Source organism: Panthera uncia (genome assembly GCF_023721935.1).
Source record: "Panthera uncia isolate 11264 chromosome A1 unlocalized genomic scaffold, Puncia_PCG_1.0 HiC_scaffold_17, whole genome shotgun sequence".
NCBI lineage: Eukaryota > Metazoa > Chordata > Mammalia > Carnivora > Felidae > Panthera > Panthera uncia.
Genome location: NW_026057577.1, coordinates 33,541,873 through 33,560,430, shown reverse-complemented (window position 1 = coordinate 33,560,430; position 18,558 = coordinate 33,541,873). Strand labels below are relative to the sequence as shown.

At 42.2% G+C, this 18,558-nt stretch overlaps 1 protein-coding gene and 1 long non-coding RNA gene across 3 annotated transcripts in view; one reads left to right on the top strand and one right to left on the bottom strand.

The window, feature by feature from the left end:
* Positions 1–18,558, top strand: part of DIAPH1 (diaphanous related formin 1) — a 103,748-nt gene that overhangs the window by 77,105 nt on the left and 8,085 nt on the right. For both annotated transcript variants that reach the window (XM_049648525.1, XM_049648526.1), the window contains 8 exons: positions 9,504–9,602; positions 13,518–13,612; positions 13,936–14,037; positions 14,267–14,506; positions 14,640–14,769; positions 15,488–15,612; positions 16,200–16,364; positions 16,504–16,639. In XM_049648525.1, coding sequence (XP_049504482.1) covers positions 9,504–9,602; positions 13,518–13,612; positions 13,936–14,037; positions 14,267–14,506; positions 14,640–14,769; positions 15,488–15,612; positions 16,200–16,364; positions 16,504–16,639 — 1,092 coding nt within the window. The remainder of the gene's footprint in view (positions 1–9,503; positions 9,603–13,517; positions 13,613–13,935; positions 14,038–14,266; positions 14,507–14,639; positions 14,770–15,487; positions 15,613–16,199; positions 16,365–16,503; positions 16,640–18,558) is intronic.
* On the bottom strand, positions 9,849–18,537 carry LOC125934907 (uncharacterized). Its single transcript, XR_007461571.1, has 2 exons — positions 17,786–18,537; positions 9,849–10,395 (listed from the first exon to the last, which is right to left on the bottom strand). It is a non-coding gene; the product is annotated as an uncharacterized LOC125934907 (long non-coding RNA).

The window sequence follows — 18,558 nt, the reverse complement described above, 5'->3', positions numbered from 1 at the left end:
GAAAGGCTATCTGCAATGAGGTAGTGGATGGGGACTGTTTTTAAAGAGGGAAGGTGAGGGGGCACCTGGGTGGCTCAGTCGCTTGGGTGTCTGACTTCAGCCTTGCGTCAGGCTCTGTGCTGACATCTCAGAGCTTGGAGCCTGCTTCCGATTCTGTGTCTCCTTCTCTGCCCCTCCCCTGCTCATGCTCTCTCTCTATCAAAAATAAATAAATATTAAGAAAAAAAAATTTTTTAAGAGGGAAGGTGAAGAGGTATGGCTAGGGATGTATGGAATTGGTCAGTTAGGGCCTATGGATATCTTGAGGGGGGGTCATCTAATGGGCCTGTGTGTAATCAGCCCCCAGGGGTCACTGTGAGTCCTTTCTATAATCTGTCGCTCAAGCCTCTGGTCTAAACGGGGCCTCTACACATATGCTTGTGTAAATTATTAGTTGTAGTAGTTCATCATTAGTCTAAGTGGTTGTTATGAATTGCTACATGTAGTTCTATCTTCCACAAAAAGGGACCTTTTGTCCCCTTTTTTGTTTATATTTAAAGTTAGTTAATGTACAGTGTAGTCTTGGCTTCAAGTGTAGGACCCAGTGATTTATCACTTACCTATAACACCCATTGCTCGTCCCAACAAATGCCTTTCTTAATGCCCATCACCCATAATCCATCCCCCCACTGACCTCCCTTCTCTCCAGCAACCCTCAGTTCTCTGTATTTCTGGTTTTCCTCCGTCTCTGTCTTTGTTATTTTTCCTTCCTTTTTCTATGTTTATCTGTTGAGTATCTCAAATTCCACATATGGATGAAGTCATATGACATCTTTCTCTGACTGATTTCGTTTAGTGTAATAAGTTCCATCCACGTTATTTCCATCCACGTTGTTGCAAATGGAAAGATTTCATTCTTTTTTATTGTTGAGTAGTATTCCGTTGTACATATAAACCACATATTCTTTATCCATTCATCAGTTGATGGGCATTTGGACTCTTTCCATAATTTGGCTATTGTTGATAACATTGCTATAAACATTGGGGTGCATGTGCTCCTTCGAATCAGCATTTTTATATCCTTTGGGTAAATTCCTAGTAGTGCTATTGCTGGGTCATAGGGTAGTTCTTTTTTTAATTTTTGGAGGAAACTCCAGACTGTTTTCCAGAGCGGCTGCGGCCAGTTTGCATTCCCACCAGCAGTGCAAAAGAGATCCTCTTTCTCCGCATCCTCACCAACCTCTGTTATTTCCTGAATTGTTAATTTTTAGCCATTCTGAGAGGTGTTAGGTGGTATCTCATTGTGGTTTTGTTTTTTATTTCCCTGATGATGAGTGATGTTGAACATCTTTGCGTGTGTCTGTTAGCCATCTGGATGTCTTCTTTGGAAAAGTGCCTGTTCATGTCTTCTGCCCACTTCTTCACTGGATTATTTGATTTTGGGTGTTGGGTTTGGTAACTTCTTAGTAGATTTTGGATACTGACCCTTGATCTGATATATCAGTTCAAATATCTTCTCCCATTCCATCAGTTGCCTTTTAGTTTTGCTGATTGTTTCCTTCCCTGTGCAGAAAAAAGTTTTTTATCTTGATGTGGTCCCAATAGTTCATTTTTGCTTTTTATTTATCTTGCCTGTGGTGACATGTCAAGTAAGAAGTTGCTGTGGCCAAGGTGTCAAAGAGGTTGCTGCCTGTTTTCTCCTGTGGGATTTTGATGGTTTCCTGTCTCACAATAGGTCTTTCATCCATTTTGAATTTATTCATGTAAGAAAGTGGTCCAGTTTCATTCTTCTGCATGTTGCTGTCCAGTTCTCCCAGTGCCATTTGCTGACGAGAATGTTCTTTTTCTATTGGATACTCTTTCCTGCTTTGTCAAAGATTAGTTTGCCATATATTTGTGTCTATTTCTGAGTTCTCTATTCCATTGATCTGTGTGTCTGTTTTTGTGTCAATACCATACTGTCTTGATGATTACAGCTTTGTAATACAATTTAAAATCCAGAATTGTGATGCCTCCAGCTTTGGTTTTCTTTTTCAACATTACTTGGGCTACTTGGGATCTTTTGTGGTTCCATACAAATTTTAGGATTGGTCTAGCTCTTTGAAGAATGCTGGTGCTATTTTGATAGGGATTGCGTACACAAAGTGTAAATTGCTTTGTGTAGTATTAACATTTTAATAATAGTTGTTCTTCCAATCCGTAAGCATGGAATATTTTTCCATTTCTTTTTATCTTCTTCAATTCCTTTCATAAGCTTTCTATAGCTTTCAGCATACAGATCTTTTACCTCTTTGGTTAGGTTTATTCCTAGGTGTTTTACGGTTTTTGGTGCAATTGTAAATGGGATCAGTTCCTTGAAAACTCTTTCTGCTGCATCATTATTGGTATATAGAAATGCAACCTATTTCTGTACATTGATTTTTATATCCTACAGCTTTGCTGAATTTGTGTATCCATGCTAGCAGTTTTTTGGTGGGATCTTTTGGGTTTTCCATGAGAGTTAATCATTTCATCTGTGAAGAGTGAAAGTTTGACTTCTTCCTTGCCAGTTTGGATGCCTTTTGTTTCTTTTTGTTGTCAGCTGAGGCTAGGACTTCCAGCCCTATGTTGAACAGCAGTGGTGGGAGTGGACATCCCTGTCACGTTCCTGACCAAGCTCTCAGTCTTTCCCCATTGAGGATGATACTAGCTGAGGGCCTTTCATAAATTGCTTTTATTATATTAAGGTATGTTCTTCTATCCCTACTTTCTTGAGGGTTTTGATCAGGAGAGGATGCTATATTTTGTCAAATGCTTTTTCTGTATCTACTGAAATGATCATATGGTTCTTACCCTTTCTTTTATTAATGTGGTGTATCACATTGATTTGCAAAAATTGAACCAGCCTTGCAGCCCAGAAATGAACCCCACTTGATCATAGTGAATAATTCTTTTAATGTACTGTTGAATTTGATTTGCTAATATCTTATTGAGAATTTTTGTATCCAATTTCATCAGGGATATTGGCCTCTAATTCTCCTTTTTAGTGGGGTCTTTGACTGGTTTAGGAATCCAGGTAATGCTGGCTTCATAGAATGAGTTTAGAAGCTTTCCTTCCGTTTCTTTTTAAAAAAAAAATTTTTTTTTACATTTTTTATTTATTTTTGATAGAGACAGAGCACAAGTAGGGGAGGGGCAAAGAGAGACGGAAACACAGAATCTGAAGCAGGCTCCAGGCTCTGAGCTGTTGGCACAGATCCTGACACGGGGCTTGAATTCACAAACCACGAGATCGTGACCTGAGCCAAAGTCAGACTCTTAACCGACCGAGCCATGCAGGCACCCCCTTTCCTTCTATTTCTGTTTTTTTGAACAGTTTGAGAATAGGTATTAGCTGCTTTAAATGTCTGGTAGAATTTCCCTGGGAAGCCATCTGGCCCAGGATTCTGATTTGTTGGGAGATTTATGATAACTGATTTGATTTCTTTGCTGCTTATGGGCCTGTTCAAATTTTCAATTTCTTCCTGTTTGAGTTTGGTAGTGTGTGAGTGTCTAGGAATTTGTCCATTTCTTTCAGATTGTCCAGTGTGTTGGTATATAATTTTGCATAATATTCTCTTAAATAGTTTATAGTTCTGTAGTGTTGGTTGTGATCTCTCTTCTTTCCCTCATGACTTTATCTATTTGGGTCCTCTTTTTTTTTGAGAAATCTGGTTAGGGGGTTATCAATTTTGTTTATTCTTTCAAAAAACCAGCTCTTAGTTTCATTTATCTGTTCTACTGGTGGGTTTTTTTGGATTCTGCATCGTTTAATTCTCCTCTAATCTTTATTATTTCCCTTCTCCTGGCTTTGGGTTTTATTTACTGCTCCTTTTCTAGTTCCTTTAGGTGTGCGGTTAGGTTGTGAATTTGGGAGCTTTCTTGCTTCTTGAGATAGGCCTGAATTGAAATGTATTTTCCTCTCAGGACCACCTTTGCTGCATCTCAAAGGGTTTGGACTTTTGTGTTTTCATTTTCATTTGCTTCTGTGTATTTTTTAATTTCTTCTTTAATTTCCTGGTTAACCTGGTAATTCTTGAGTAGGATGTTCTTTAACCCCATGCATTTGGGTGCTTTCTAAATTTTTTCTTGTGGTTGATTTCAAGTTTCATAGCCTTGTGATTTGGAGATATGCATGGTATGATCTCAGTCTTTTTGTACCTGTTGAGGGCTAATTTGTGACCCAATATGTGATCAGGAGAATGTTTCATGTGCACTCAAGAAGAATGTGTATTCTGATACTTTAGGATGGAATGTTCTGAGTGTATCTGTTAAGTCCATCTGATCCAGTGTGTCATTCAGAGCTGTTGTTACCTTGTTGGTTTTCTGCTTAGATGTTCTGTCCATTGGTGTATGTGGAATAGTAAAATCTCCAACAATTATGCTATTGTTATTAGTAAGTTGGCTTATGTTTGTGATTGATTTATATATTAGGGTACTTCTAACTTGGGAGCATAAATATTTACAGTTCTTAGCTCTTCTTGATGGATAGACACCTTAATTATGATACCATGCCCTTCTTCATCTCTTGTTACAGTCTTTGTTTTAAAGTCTGGTTTGTCTGATATAAGTATGGATACTCCAGCTTTCTTTTGACATCCATTAGCCTGGTAGATGGTTCTCCATCCCCTCGCTTTCACTCTGCAGGTGTCTTACACGGTCCTCAGTCTCTTATAGGCAGGATATATGATGGATCTTGGGTTTTTTTGTTTTTTTTTTTTAATCCATTCTGATATCCTGTATCTTTTGATTGGGTCATTTAGTCTGTTTACATTCAGAGTGATTATTGAATGATATGAATTTAGGGCCATTGTATTATCTGTAGATTTCATGTTTGTGGTGATGTCCTCTGGTCCTTTGTAGTCTTTGCTGCTTTCCACTCACAGAGTCCCCCTTAGGATATCTTGCAGGGCTGGTTTAGTGGTCACGAACTCCTTTAGTTTTTGTTTGTCTGGGAAAGTCTTTATCTCTCCTTCTATTCTGAATGACAGCCTTGCTGGAGAAAGGATTCTTGGCTGCATATTTTTCCTATTCAACGCATGGAATATTTCCTGCCACTCCCTTCTGGCCTGGCAAGTTTCAGTGGGCAGGTCTGCTACTACCCTTGTGTGTCTATCCTTGTAGGTTAAGGACGTTTTGTCCCTAGCTGTTTTCAGAATTCTCTTCATCTTTGTATTTTGCCAGTTTCACTATGGTATGTCGTGCTGTTGACCTGTTTTTGTTGATTTTGAAGGGAGTTCTCTGTGCCTCTTGGACTCGGATGCCTATTTCCTTCCTCACACGAGGGAAGTTCTCTGCTATAATTTTTCAAATAAATCATCTGCACTTTTTCTTGCTTGTCTTCTTCTGGAACTCCTTTGATACACAGATAGTGTTTCATTTCATGTCTAATCTCCATTAGCTAATAATTTCCTTTCCCTCTTTTTTTCAGCTTCATTATTTTCCATAATTTTATCTTCTGTTTCACCTATTCTCTTACCTGCTTCTTCAGTCTTGCCACTGTACCTAGTTTATTTTGCATTTCAGTTATAACATTTTTTTAATTCATCGTGACTAGTTCTTAGGTCTTTGATCTCTGCAGCAAGGGTTTCTCTGGTGTCTTCTATGCTTTTTTCAAACCCAGCTGTTAGTATTAAGATTGTTATTCTAGGGGCGCCTGGGTGGCGCAGTCGGTTAAGCGTCCGACTTCAGCCAGGTCACGATCTCGCGGTCCGTGAGTTCGAGCCCCGCGTCAGGCTCTGGGCTGACGGCTCGGAGCCTGGAGCCTGTTTCCGATTCTGTGTCTCCCTCTCTCTCTGCCCCTCCCCCGTTCATGCTCTGTCTCTCTCTGTCCCAAAAATAAATTAAAAAAAAAAAAAAAAAACGTTGAAAAAAAAAAAAGATTGTTATTCTAAATTCTTGTTTGTATATATTGTTTATATCTGTTTTGTGCAATTCTCTGGCTGTGATTTCTTCTTGACTTTTCTTTTGGGGGAGAATTCCATCATGTCATTTTGGCTAAGTTTCCTCCATCTTGTCTTTTGCATATTAAAAAAAATTGTTTTTAATGTTTATTCACTTTTTTGACAGAGAGAGGCAGAGCAGATGGGGTAGGGGCAGAGAGAGAGGGAGACACAGAATCCGAAGCAGGCTCTAGGCTCTGAGCTGTCACCACAGACTCCGACGCGGGGCTCAAACCCACAAACCATGAGATCATGACCTGGGCTGAAGCCAGACGCTTAGCCAGCTGAGGCACCCAGGTGCCCCATCTTTTGCATGTTTTAAAAGCTTGTTAGATGTCCTGCATCTAAGAGTACTACTATATTAAAATGGGGTCATACCCTGTTCAGGACCTGGCGCTCCAGGAAGTGTTTCTGCTGTATGTTGCGTGCACTCTGTTGATATGTTTTGGCTACTCTGTCCCACTGGTCAGTCCTCTGGAGAGCTCCTCCTTGCTTGTAGTGGTGGAGCGTTTGGACCTTTAACTAGGTGTGCTTTGATTTGTTTGTTGAAGTAACCCTGGGCAAAAAAAAAAAAAAAAAAAAAGCAGGAGGTGGGGAAGCCTCAATCCTGCCAAGCTGTCTCCTCCACCTGTGGAGAACTTTCTGCCACTCCTCAGATTGATTTCCTGGGTGTTGTAAGTGATCCGAACTCAGTACAGCAGTGTTTGAGGGATGAGGAAAATCCCTCTACTTCTCCACCATCTTAACTCCCCGCTCCTGGGATGTAATTTTTTACTCTGTTAACATTTTCTTCCTTACAAACACAGATGGGTGGCAAAGGATAAATATAACTGAGAGTAAGAAGCCATTTGCATCCAAATGAGATTAATAATTTCATGACTGCTCAGCATCATCCAGGGTTCAGTACTGCTTTTCTGACCCTTCTTTCTGAGTAGCAAGTAAATTCCATAAATCTCAGGAGGCCTACCTCAGATGATGGCTCTCATTCTCAGTTGAGCCTGCTCTATTTTCACGGCAGACTAATTCTGCTCTGGTGCCCCCTATCCCAGATCCACTCAGTTTTCTAAAGCCCCTGTCCCTTTCTTTTTTGTATATATACCACATATTTATTTTTATTTTATTGCCAAGCAAACAAGTTGAGTCTGTTTTTTATTTTTTTTTTAATTTTTGTTTTAATGTTTATTTTTGAGAGAGAGAGAGCATGTGAGCAAGTGTGAGTGGGGGAGGGCAGAGAGAGAGGGAGACACAGAACCTGAAGCAGGCTCCAGGCTCTGACCTGTCAGCACAGAGCCCAATGCAGGGCTTGAACCCACAAACAATGAGATTTTGTCCTGAGCTAAAGTCAGACACTTAACCGACTGAGCCACCCAGGTGCCCGTTTTTTTGTTTTTTGTTTTTTTAACATCAGTAATGAATACATATCTTTCTACTTGCCTGTATAAAATGAGAGCTTTAGTTTTACTTTTTTCCTTTCCTGTTTTTAAGTTTTTGTGATACAGTCTGGATGTTTTACGTTTCCATTTTTATCTCACTACCCATAATTTCTGTTTTGTTATATGATCTGTCTTTAGTACCTCTGTGACTCTCCCAGCCTCTCCCTCACTCCATGTAGCCATAATGACCTTTTGCTTTGCTTTGAGCACACCTAGCATGCTCCTTTCTCAGGCCTTTGTATTTGTTGTTCTGTCTGCCTGAAATGCTTTCCCCTCCCCGAAGATATTCATGTGGTTTGTACTCTCACTTTCAAAAAAGTCTTTTCTCAAAAGTCACATTCTAGGACCTTCCCTGATCCCCACCCCCCACCAAAGATACAATCCAACCCCCATGAAATTCCCCTATTCTCTTCCCTACTTGATTTTTTTTTTTCACAGAACTATGACTAATACACTATTTTATGTATTAACTGATTGTCTATTTCTTCTTATTAGAATATGACATTCATGAAGGCAGGAATCCATTTCATTTGCTGTTTTATTCACAGTGCCCAGAATGATCTGGCACATACCTTCTTTGAGTTGGGACTATCTGGCCAAAGGATGAGTTTCTAATAGCTCTTGGTACTTTTTGCCATGTGATTTTCTTTTTTGTTTGCTGTCTTTCTTATTTATTTGTACCAGATAGTACTTTTTTGTGGTTTAATGAAAATTCAAACAGTATATGAGGAAGTTATTCACTATAATACACTTTTGTACTCAAGCACCTCATTCCTCTCCTCAGAGCAACTAGCTTTGTCAGTTTCTTGACCCTCCTTGTGGAGATACGCCCATGGAGCTTCCTAAAAAGAGTTGACGCCAGGTTACACCAAAGGACAGAATATTTTACAGTTCTGTCCATCCAGAACAGTTCCCGTTTCCCTGTCTGCTTCCCAACCCTCCTCAATAGCCAGCGTCACCCATTTCTTAGAGAATGTTACTATCATGCTAACTGCTAAGAGAGTGAGATAATAAAATATTATTTTGTCCATGCTCCAGAAGTTAAAAATGTGGGTGGGATGGGAAAGTATCCACACTTAAAAAGTAATAGAGGGTTGGGGTGCCTCGTTGGCTCAGTCAGTGAAGTGCGTAACTCCTGATCTTGGGGTTCTGAGTTTGAGCCCCATGTTGGGTGTAGAGATTACTTAAAAGTAAAATCTTAACAAAAAAAGTAACGGGGTTTAAAAAGATCAAGATGATACATAAGAAATGTCACAAAACATTGAATCATTGTTGAATGAGGTGTGATAACAAATACCATCAAAGCATCAGTTTAATTTAAGAAGGAAAACTTTACAGAATAAAGACGTATCAAATTCACTGGGGATTCGGAGAGCATAGGCATTTGGGGAAATAAAATTTTTTTTTTTAATGTTCATTTATTGATTTTGAGAGAGAGAGGGGGAAAGCACACATGTATGCACGCAGGAGGGGCAGAGGGGGAGAGAAAGAGAATCTTAAGCAGGCTTCACACTCAGGGCAGAGCCTGACTCAGGTCTCAGTCTCATGAACCGTGAGATCATGACCTGAGCCAAAATCGTTAGATGGTTAACCAACTGAGCCCCCCAGGCACCCTGGAAATGAAAATTTTTATAGAGAATTCCTATTCAAGATGGAGCTTGAAGGATAAACAGGACTTTTAATAAGCACAAAGGATAACATGGTGGAAAACTCTAGTAAGAGGTTGGCAAACCACATGCCCATTTGTTTACGTATTATCTCTGCTTTCATGCTATAGTGGTAGAGTTGAGCAGTGGAGACAGATCATATAGTCTGCAAAGCCTAAAATATTTACCATCTGGTCCTTCAGAGAAAGATCTGCCAGTAAATGATATGATGTAGGTGGAAAAGCATTATTGCTAACAGTTAAAGGAATGTTAAACAGTTAAAGGAACAGGATGTTGACTATAGTTGGTAGGGGGGTCAGTAATAGGAGGGTGGGTGGTTAGAGAGAAGGTTAGCTTTGAAGGAATGCAATAAGAAAACTGTTGCTAATAGGAGGTGAGGAGCCATTCCAGGCTGGTACAGTAGTTCAATAAGGCACGAATGTGGCTTCTCCTTCATCATGCTTTTCTAATCTTTCCCTTACTAGCCAAGAAGGATCAGGAAGGTGGAGAAGAAAAGAAATCTGTGCAAAAGAAAAAAGTAAAAGAGTTAAAGGTGTTGGATTCAAAGACAGCCCAGAATCTCTGTGAGTAACTCTGTGTTCCCAACTATTTGAAATGTGAGGGGGTTCTTCTGAAATCTTAATTTTGGTGGATCCAGGTCCCTTGATTTGTGGAGCTCCTTATGTAGCCAAGCATTGTAAGAACTTCCAGCATCTTGTTTAATTCCTCAGTAGACCTACAAGATTGTTACCATCTAGTTTTATGGCAAGGAAACAGAGGTTAAGGCTTTTAGGAATTTGCCTAGTCCAGTAGGTAGTTAGAGACAGGTCTGAGATTTGAACTTCAGATTTTTTTATTTTAAAGCCTTTACTATTTACATTGCTTCCACAGAAAATCTACCACAAATATTCTAGCTATTGTGCATTTCCTTCTTTTTAACTTCAAGAACTTCCTTTAAATGCAGCACTGGTTTGATTGCATTTAAATCTAAAATAACTTTGTGGTGTAGAACAAATAATGTAAATCCTGTACTTCTCAAAGTGGGATGAGAAACTTTTCCCCCAAGTTGATCTAGGTAGTACTTATTTGATGATCAGGATGAATGTTTATTTTGTTGTTGTTTGGTTGTGGATCCCTGGTAATGCTGAGTAGTATAGATTTAATTGTTTGTTCATATAAATATTTGAGGTTCTGCCATGTTGCAGTCTCGATTAGGCACATACTACACACGTGTTTCAGAGATGAAAGGGTATATATTCCATAAAACCCACTCACAGTCTTGCATTGTGGCTGTTGTCCTCATTTTTCCAAATGAGAAGATCAAAGTTTAGATGTTGTGACTTGGCCAAGATCACACAAGTAAATGAATACACATACCTGTAAGTAAAATCAGTGATAGAATGAAAACAGTACACCTTTCACATCATTCTTTGCTGTGTAGACCTAGATCAATGACAGCAAATATTACTAAATATTGTCGTGGGTAAGTCCTTTTATGGAAACTAATGTGAGATAATTCCTCTTCCCAAGATTATCTCTGTGACCAGAAAACTAGAATAACTCTTATTTTAGAAAATGATACGACCGTGGAGTAGGACATTGTTATTTCCAGTTGAGTGATACTGATATGGAAAACAGAACTCAGAGAATTGAGATTAGTTTCTGGAAGGATGGTCTAGGAGATATAATTTAGTGATTCAGAAATTACTAAGTGCCTCTTATGTGCTAGGGACACTAAGCTGAGTAAGGTACAGTCCCTGTCCTCAGGAAGCATGCATCTGGTAGAGACAGAAGAGTAAATAATGGTAACAACACAGACTGATGAGTGCTCTGATGGGGGTGTGCTAGGATGTGTATGAGAGCACCGGGAAAGGGGCATCTAAATTAACTGGGGGGAGTACTGGAAGGAGCACATCCTAGATGTCATTCGAGAGGAGGTCCTGCTTAACTGAGCTAAAAGAAGTATTAGTCATGAGTGAAGTGAAGAGCGTGGGCTGCCTTGTTTCCAGCAGAGAGATCTGCATGTGTGAAGGCACAGAAGCACGAGGTAACACTGTGCAGTTGGAAAACTGCAAGTAGTTGAGTACAGCTGAGTAAAGACTATGCAGGTGAGTGGTGGCAGAAGAAGCTTTCAAGAAAGAGAAAGAAGCCAGATCATGAAGAATCCTGACAGGCTTAGGCTAAAAAGTATCTATTTTATCCTGAGAGCTTTGGAATTTATTGAATGGATGTTAATCAGGAAAATGAGTGATATGGTCCTGTGTAATTTGGGGAGAAGCTACTTCAGCAGTGACTTTGAGGCTGGATTGCTGGGGTACAGGAAGACTATAGGCAGAGAGATGAGTTATGTTCTCGCTTTAAAACTAGATGAGAAGTGATCAGGGCCGGAAACTTAAGTAGTAGTGAAAGTGAGTAGGAAGGCAGAAGATACTAAGAAGATAGAAATACTGGAACTTAGTGATTGGCTGAGGGAATAAAGGAGACGTTTTCTTGGGTTTACATCACTCTAGTGAGAGTGGTACCGTTTACTGAAAAAGGAAAATCCAGCAGGAGCAAATTGTCTTTTTGGGAAGGATCAGTGGGTAGTGGACATGAATGAGGTGGCAGGGTGGTGGGTGGAAATGAGTACTTTTAGGGTAGAATTTAAGATGCCTGTGGGGACTCCTCCAGAAGGATGGGTATGTTAGGCATTTGGGTGTAGAAATCAGGAGGAAGGTTTGGCTGGAAATGGGAATTTAGAAGATAGCACATGAGTCATAGTTGAAGCCATGAGGTTGCTTTGAAGGCCACTGATACTAAAGGGGCAAGTAAATAGTGGGGGCGGGGGGTGGAGAACTGAAAGGAGACTGGAAAGGAGCAGCAAGAAAAATGGTATGATAAAGTTACAAGAAATGGGAGTAGTGAGGGCCCAAGTCCCAAAAAACAAACAAAACAAAACAAAACAAAAACAAAAAAAAAAGAAATGGGAATAGTCAGCAGTGTCAGATGAAGACAAGAGTCCCCTAAAAACAGGACAGGACAGCTCCTCTGGATCTGGTGTAAGGAAAGTCAGTAGCCTAAGCAAGAATAATCTTGGTGTAGCATAAAAGTTAAGAACAGAGGTTCTGGAATCCTTTAGTATTTAAATCCTGCTTCCAACAATTACTGGCAGTGTGACCTTGGATTTGAATAGCTTATTAACTTTAAATACTAGGTTTCTATGAAATGAGGCTAATACTACAGACGTATGGGGATATTATGAATAGGGTGAAATGAGATCATGTATGTAGGTTATGTGTAAGATACCACGTCTGACGTTCACAGTCTTGTCATGGACTCTAGGGACAGGAGAATAGATGAGAGCTGCAGCAGTGGAAGAGAACAGACTGCTGTGCTGTTAGAATGTTAGACAGTGAGGGAAAGAAGTTGGCAGTTAGGAGTTTCAAGTCAGGGTTTTGGTTTTTTGTTTTTTAGATGGTAGAAACTGGATTACGTGTATGCACTGAAGGAAAAGGTCCTCAGGGCCATGTGTTCTTTTGAGACACAAGAAAAGGATGAGTACATGGGTGTAGTTGCTGAGAAGCTGACAGAACTGTTGGCACAAGGCTTCTTCTCTATAATTCCACACAGTCTTTACGTAAGCCTTGTCTATTCTGGCTCTCGCTGAGGACCTCCAGTGCATAAGAAAATGTTTGGCAAGTAATTTGACCAGTGGCTTCAGTTTTTTTCAGCGAAGAGAAACAATATCTTAAAAATCAGAAGTGGTGGGACAGTTGAGAGAATGAGGATATTTTGGGAGGAGCTTGCAAGAGGGCGCAGTGCTGAGACCCCCGCTATCATTGGTGCCGCTACACACTGATGAACTGTGATCTGCAGAGTCTTTGCCAGTGGTATTCATTAGCCCAGGTGCCAGAAGAGAGCGATGAGAGGTCTGGATTGACCAGAGACTGGAAGGAGAAGGAAACTAAACAGGAATAGTAGTAATGGAAATGGCAGTAATAGTAGAAACTGAGTGAAACTCTATACTGGAGGGTGGAGGTGAAGTGGAACTCACACATCCAGAGAAAATGGAATGGTTGGCTCTCCCACCAGAGAGAGTATGTGCATGCGCTCTGATGAGGTTGAGGGGTCACTGTCGAGACCGGTGCTAAAACAGGAAGACAGGATGTGTTTGTTGGGGAATGGGGATATGGCAGTTTAAGAATCAGCAGTTGAAGGCAGTGGCAGCTTTGAGGCTGGAGTCATGGGAGTGGGGAACTAAAAATAGAGTGGGATGAGTATCTTGGATGTATAGAGATAGAGAAGATCAAAATATTCCTGTGTGAGCAAAGGCCAGGAGCCACAGTGTTTGTTGAATGTGTACTTCGAACAGTGTAGCTGGTATATGCCAAAATGTGGGGATTCATGAGAGAGAAAGCTGGGAGGTGGGAACCTTCCACACTGGACTCAAGAACTTGGATTCTAGCTACAGAGGCAGTGGGGAGCTGGTGGAGGTTTTTAATAGTCTCATTTTCTGGCAGCCATCTTTCTGGGTTCATTCCGCATGGCCTATCAAGAGATTAAGAATGTCATCCTGGAGGTGAATGAGTCTGTTCTCACTGAGTCTATGATCCAGGTAAGGAGCAAGGTGGTTCTGCTGGATTGGCTCTTCACATCGCAGTGCACTAGCCTCATTACCTCTCTGGGTAGAGGATGAGGTCCTCTAGCATAATGGTCTAGAGGATGATTTATGGAATGCTGGCTTTGGGTAAGCGTCCGTGTCTCTGGTGGTTAGGTTATTCCTGGTATATTTTTCAAAAGTCCTGCCATCTCATTAGCTACCTCTCCCCCAATCCATGTTTCCTTCTTTGTGGTCCCTGGGCACAGTGGGGGGCTGACAGGAGGCCCAGGTTGTCAGCTCTTCCCCCTCAAACTGAGACAGTCCCTTCTTTCTTTCAGAACCTCATTAAGCAGATGCCAGAGCCAGAGCAGTTAAAAATGCTTTCCGAACTGAAGGATGAATATGATGATCTGGCTGAGTCGGAGCAGTTTGGTGTAGTGGTGAGTGAGGCCTATGGTAGTAAGCTCTTCCCTGACTCCCTTGCTCCTCTGCTCCCCCAGAGTAGCCATGGTACTTGTTCCTTGCCTCTTTTCTATTTTGAACCAATGTTTCTCTCTGTTTGGTATTCTTGAACTCAGAGCCTCCTATAGGAGAGGCTCAAGCCTGTACGTTTTTTCTGACTTTCCCTCTCCCTGCCTGCTGTACCAAACTGCTTGTCTTCCTCACCAGATGGGCACTGTGCCCCGCCTGCGGCCTCGCCTCAACGCCATCCTCTTCAAGCTACAGTTTAGTGAGCAAGTGGAGAATATTAAGCCAGAGATTGTTTCTGTGACTGCCGCATGTGAGGAGTTACGAAAGAGTGAGAGCTTCTCTAAACTCCTGGAGATTACGTTACTTGTTGGAAACTACATGAATGCTGGCTCCAGGAATGCTGGTGCTTTCGGCTTCAACATCAGCTTCCTCTGTAAGGTAAGCCAAGGGTTTAGAGCAGAGCAACAGAAGGGAAGGCTGCCGGCCTCTGGGGGCCCAGTGTGGCAAAGTACTGTTGGTCTCAGGTGATCTTGGGTATGTCAAGACTGACAGTTTCTCCTCTTTCCCCAAGCTTCGAGACACCAAGTCCACAGATCAGAAGATGACACTGTTGCACTTCTTGGCTGAGTTGTGCGAGAATGACCATCCTGATGTCCTCAAGTTTCCAGATGAGCTTGCCCATGTGGAGAAAGCCAGCCGAGGTGGGGCAGGTTGGGGCAAAACTAGAAGGCTATTTATTTCAGGCCCCCAAAATCTCTGCACGGGGACGGAAGTAACACACGGTCTAGATCTTATCTTAGATAATTTGCAGTTCTGCCTATTTTAGGTGGGAATGGGAGAGGGTTTAGGCATGATGTCTAAGCCACGGGGAGAGGATTATCAGGCAGAGGGGAGGTCTCCGTGTATAGAAGTGAGAAGCACTCTCTCCTTTCTGAGGGAAATCCCAAATACTAAAAAACAACTGGAAGAAAGGTAGGTGTTTTTAGTCTAGGTCAGCAGTTATTGACTAGATTGTCAAAAATCAGGCCTCATCATCCTGGAACTACACAAAGAAAAAGCAGCATTCGGTAGAAATGGGAACAGATTTCTGCCCTTCCTCTGTATTTCTGTGTATATCTCCTTCCCCTTCAACTGTGTGCCCTACAATAAATGAGACCAAAATCCCAGGGAATTTCATAGGTTCTTGTTAAATTAAATGAAACCTGTCTTCTCCTTATGGAGGATGGAGGTTCAGTTATCAAGTAATTTATAGTTGAACCGGAAAGATGGAAACTGAAATGTGGGAAACAGCTAGAGGAGAGAGCGTGAGAGCCAGGATAACTGGGTACTGCTGTATGGACAGAGCCTGGGCCCCAAAGACTGGAGGCTGAGGGTCTTGAGACTCATCATGAACTCTTTCTGTTTTTGTGTTTCCTTTAGTTTCTGCTGAAAACTTGCAAAAGAACCTAGATCAAATGAAGAAACAGATTTCTGATGTGGAACGTGATGTTCAGAATTTCCCAGCTGCCACAGATGAGAAAGACAAGTTTGTTGAAAAAATGACTATATCCTTTCTTAAAATGAGGGAGTTGCTTCTTAGGAAGGGAAGGAAAATGTCCCGTGGGGGAACAGCAGGATAGATCTGGTGATAGACAATTTTTCCTTCTTGAAAAAAATTCTGTAAACAAAAAAAACCCATGCACATAAACGAAAATTCCTCCCTGATACCTTACCCTTTGCCCCACCTCCAGTACACACACACACACACACACACACACACACACGTATTCTCTTCTCCCTCCCCTTACCAGAGGTAACCACTACCACTGAACTTCTGATTTTTACCTCATGAATTTACTTTAAATCAAAACCGTGTTGTATTTCTTTTTGAATATGTCTTAAGCCCAGGTTCCACAGCAATATATGGAGAACAGCCTCTTTTTTAATTGCCACCTCCTTTTCTGTAGGTGGACCATGGTTTATGGTTTGCCATTCCCCTATTTTCGATATTTAGGTTGCTTCTTGGTTTTGCTGTTATAAACAGTGCTATGCTGAACATCCTTGTGCATGCCAGCATGCATCTCTGAGTGTTCCTCGGGGCCAGAGAAGTGGATCTGCTTCTTGGTCTTGGTCCTTTACTTCCTGGCCGCACAGCTTTGTGAAGGATGCACAGGAACAGTATAACAAGTTGCGGATGATGCATTGTAACATGGAGACCCTCTATAAGGAGCTGGGAGAGTACTTCCTCTTTGACCCCAAGAAGGTGTCTGTGGAAGAATTCTTCATGGATCTGCACAACTTTAAGAATATGTTTGTGGTGAGCAAGGGCTAGCTGCGGACTGAATCTTTTGTGGACATTTCTCACTTTCCACATTGGTTGGCTTCACATTGGTTAGTGTTGGGTGGGCATATGCATAAGTGCATACATGCCCACGTGTTGTTGTTTTCCTCCACAGCAAGCAGTCAAGGAAAACCAGAAGCGGCGGGAGACAGAGGAAAAGATGCGGCGAGCAAAACTAGCCAAGGAGAAGGCAGAGAAGGAGCGGCTGGAGAAGCAGCAGAAGAGAGAGCAACTAATAGACATGAATGCAGGTAAGAAGTGGAGGAGAAGGGCTAATGGGTTGAAACAGGAACATTTGCAGGACTTCTCTGCCTAGAATGTAGAGGCCAGAGACAACAGCTCATGTCTGAGCTCAGCTCCTGGCAAAAGATTGTTGGCAGTCTTCTACCTCCAAGAGCCTGATGCTGGACTTTCACCTCAGCTCCCCTGCATGCGCGATCCAGTTCTCCGAGCTCAAACCCTTCTCTCTCCTTTGCCAGTTTTCCCGCATTAGGTCTCATCTCCCCAGTGATCTAGGACTGCTGTAACACGTATTGTTCTGCCCGTCCGAATGTTCCGCTGGCCTGTTCTTTGTATCCTCTACTAAATCTTCTGTTCTTTTCCCCAAAATGTTTTCCTGGACCCACTCCCATCTCTTACTGGTGGCTTGCCCTCCCTTTGTGCTTATTTTCACTAAGGGCTGTGTCCTCAGTACTTCAGCAGAGTTGTCCACACTGTGCACACATAACCGTGTGTACCTATCAGATTATAAAGGGATTGCACTTGTGGAGAGGGGGCATGGGGGCTGGCCGCTCTCTTTTTTCGTTAGCAGAATCTGTTTCACTACCAGAAGCATGTCTTTGTTGAAACATATGGCCTTAATTACTGGCCTTCTGTTTCCGGTCTCTGCTGCCTTCCTGCTGCTTATGCCCTGCCCCCGCCTCTGTCAGCTCCTTCTGTGAGGAGAACTGTAGTATACATTGTGCACAGAATTTAGCTGATGCCACCCTTCTTGAACCTGAGGCACCACCAGCTATCTAAGTAAAGGGGTTCTTAGGGCCACCAAGTCTGGCAAGAATCAAGTGCTTTGCTGAGCACAAGAGACCAGAGCTGCTCTAGCACCTCTTCCTCCCAAGGACTTTGCTTTGGCAGCTCCTGTTGTGATGAGGCCCGGGACCTTAAGGAGCAGAACAGCCTACACTTTTTTCTTTTCTTCCTATTTTTCTGGGAAGCATTTCCACAGTCCTTCCTATAGTTATATATATAAGCCACAACATTTTGTTCTGCGAATGCTGTTGAAGCCCACACCAAGTATCTTTCACTTTCCCCCTTTCTCCCCTGGTGGCCAGGGTTTGTCCCTAGATGTAGGGAAAGGTGGAGTCCAGCTGACATGCAGGATGAAAGCTGCACCTACTCACCTGGCTGTGCAGCAAGACCTGGCCCTGGCCCGGGTCCCCAAGGCAATGCAGGAGGTTGGAAATGTAGGTCACCTGCACTGGTGATGTTCAGCCAGCAGGTGGCGCGGGGAGCAGTGAGCCCAGCCTTGTAGCTAACAAGCCCGCAGGCTCCTTGGGATTTCAGTTTCAGATTTCACCACCCTGAGCTGTTGCCATGGAAACAGAGCCGGGCTGGAACAAGAATTCTACATTAACTCTTTACATTCCAGCCAGGATGGTCTGCTTACATGCTGAGCTGGTTCTGGAAGATGCAGCCACAGGGGTCAGTACTTATGAGAAATTCAGTCTTGATCAGGGGTTTCTCCTTTTTCCTCAGCCCTGCTCTGAAACTGGAACCAGGCTCTCCCTGACCTGTTTATGTGAACTGGAGTGAAACACTTTAGGATAAAGAGCGAGTGATATTGTTCCATATTAATTTCATAATCCCAGTCTGTGTGCTTATTCTGGAATTAGACTTGGGGATTTCTGCAATTTTCTGTGCTAGTCCTGGTTGTGATAGGAAGGAGGGTACTGCCAGGAAATACCCCAAGGTCTGCAGTGGTTAATAGGCAGCCAAACCTTTTCTTTTAACCATTTTCAAACAGATGCAAGTAAACATGGGCTGTGGGGTTGAGCCCTCTGTCTGCTCTCAGCCCTTAGCCACTGTGGGTGATAGGAAGCCAGTCAACAGTCCATACATTATGTGTGGGGCTCAATGCTGCATGCTGCTCAGGCTGAAAAGCATACATCTCCAT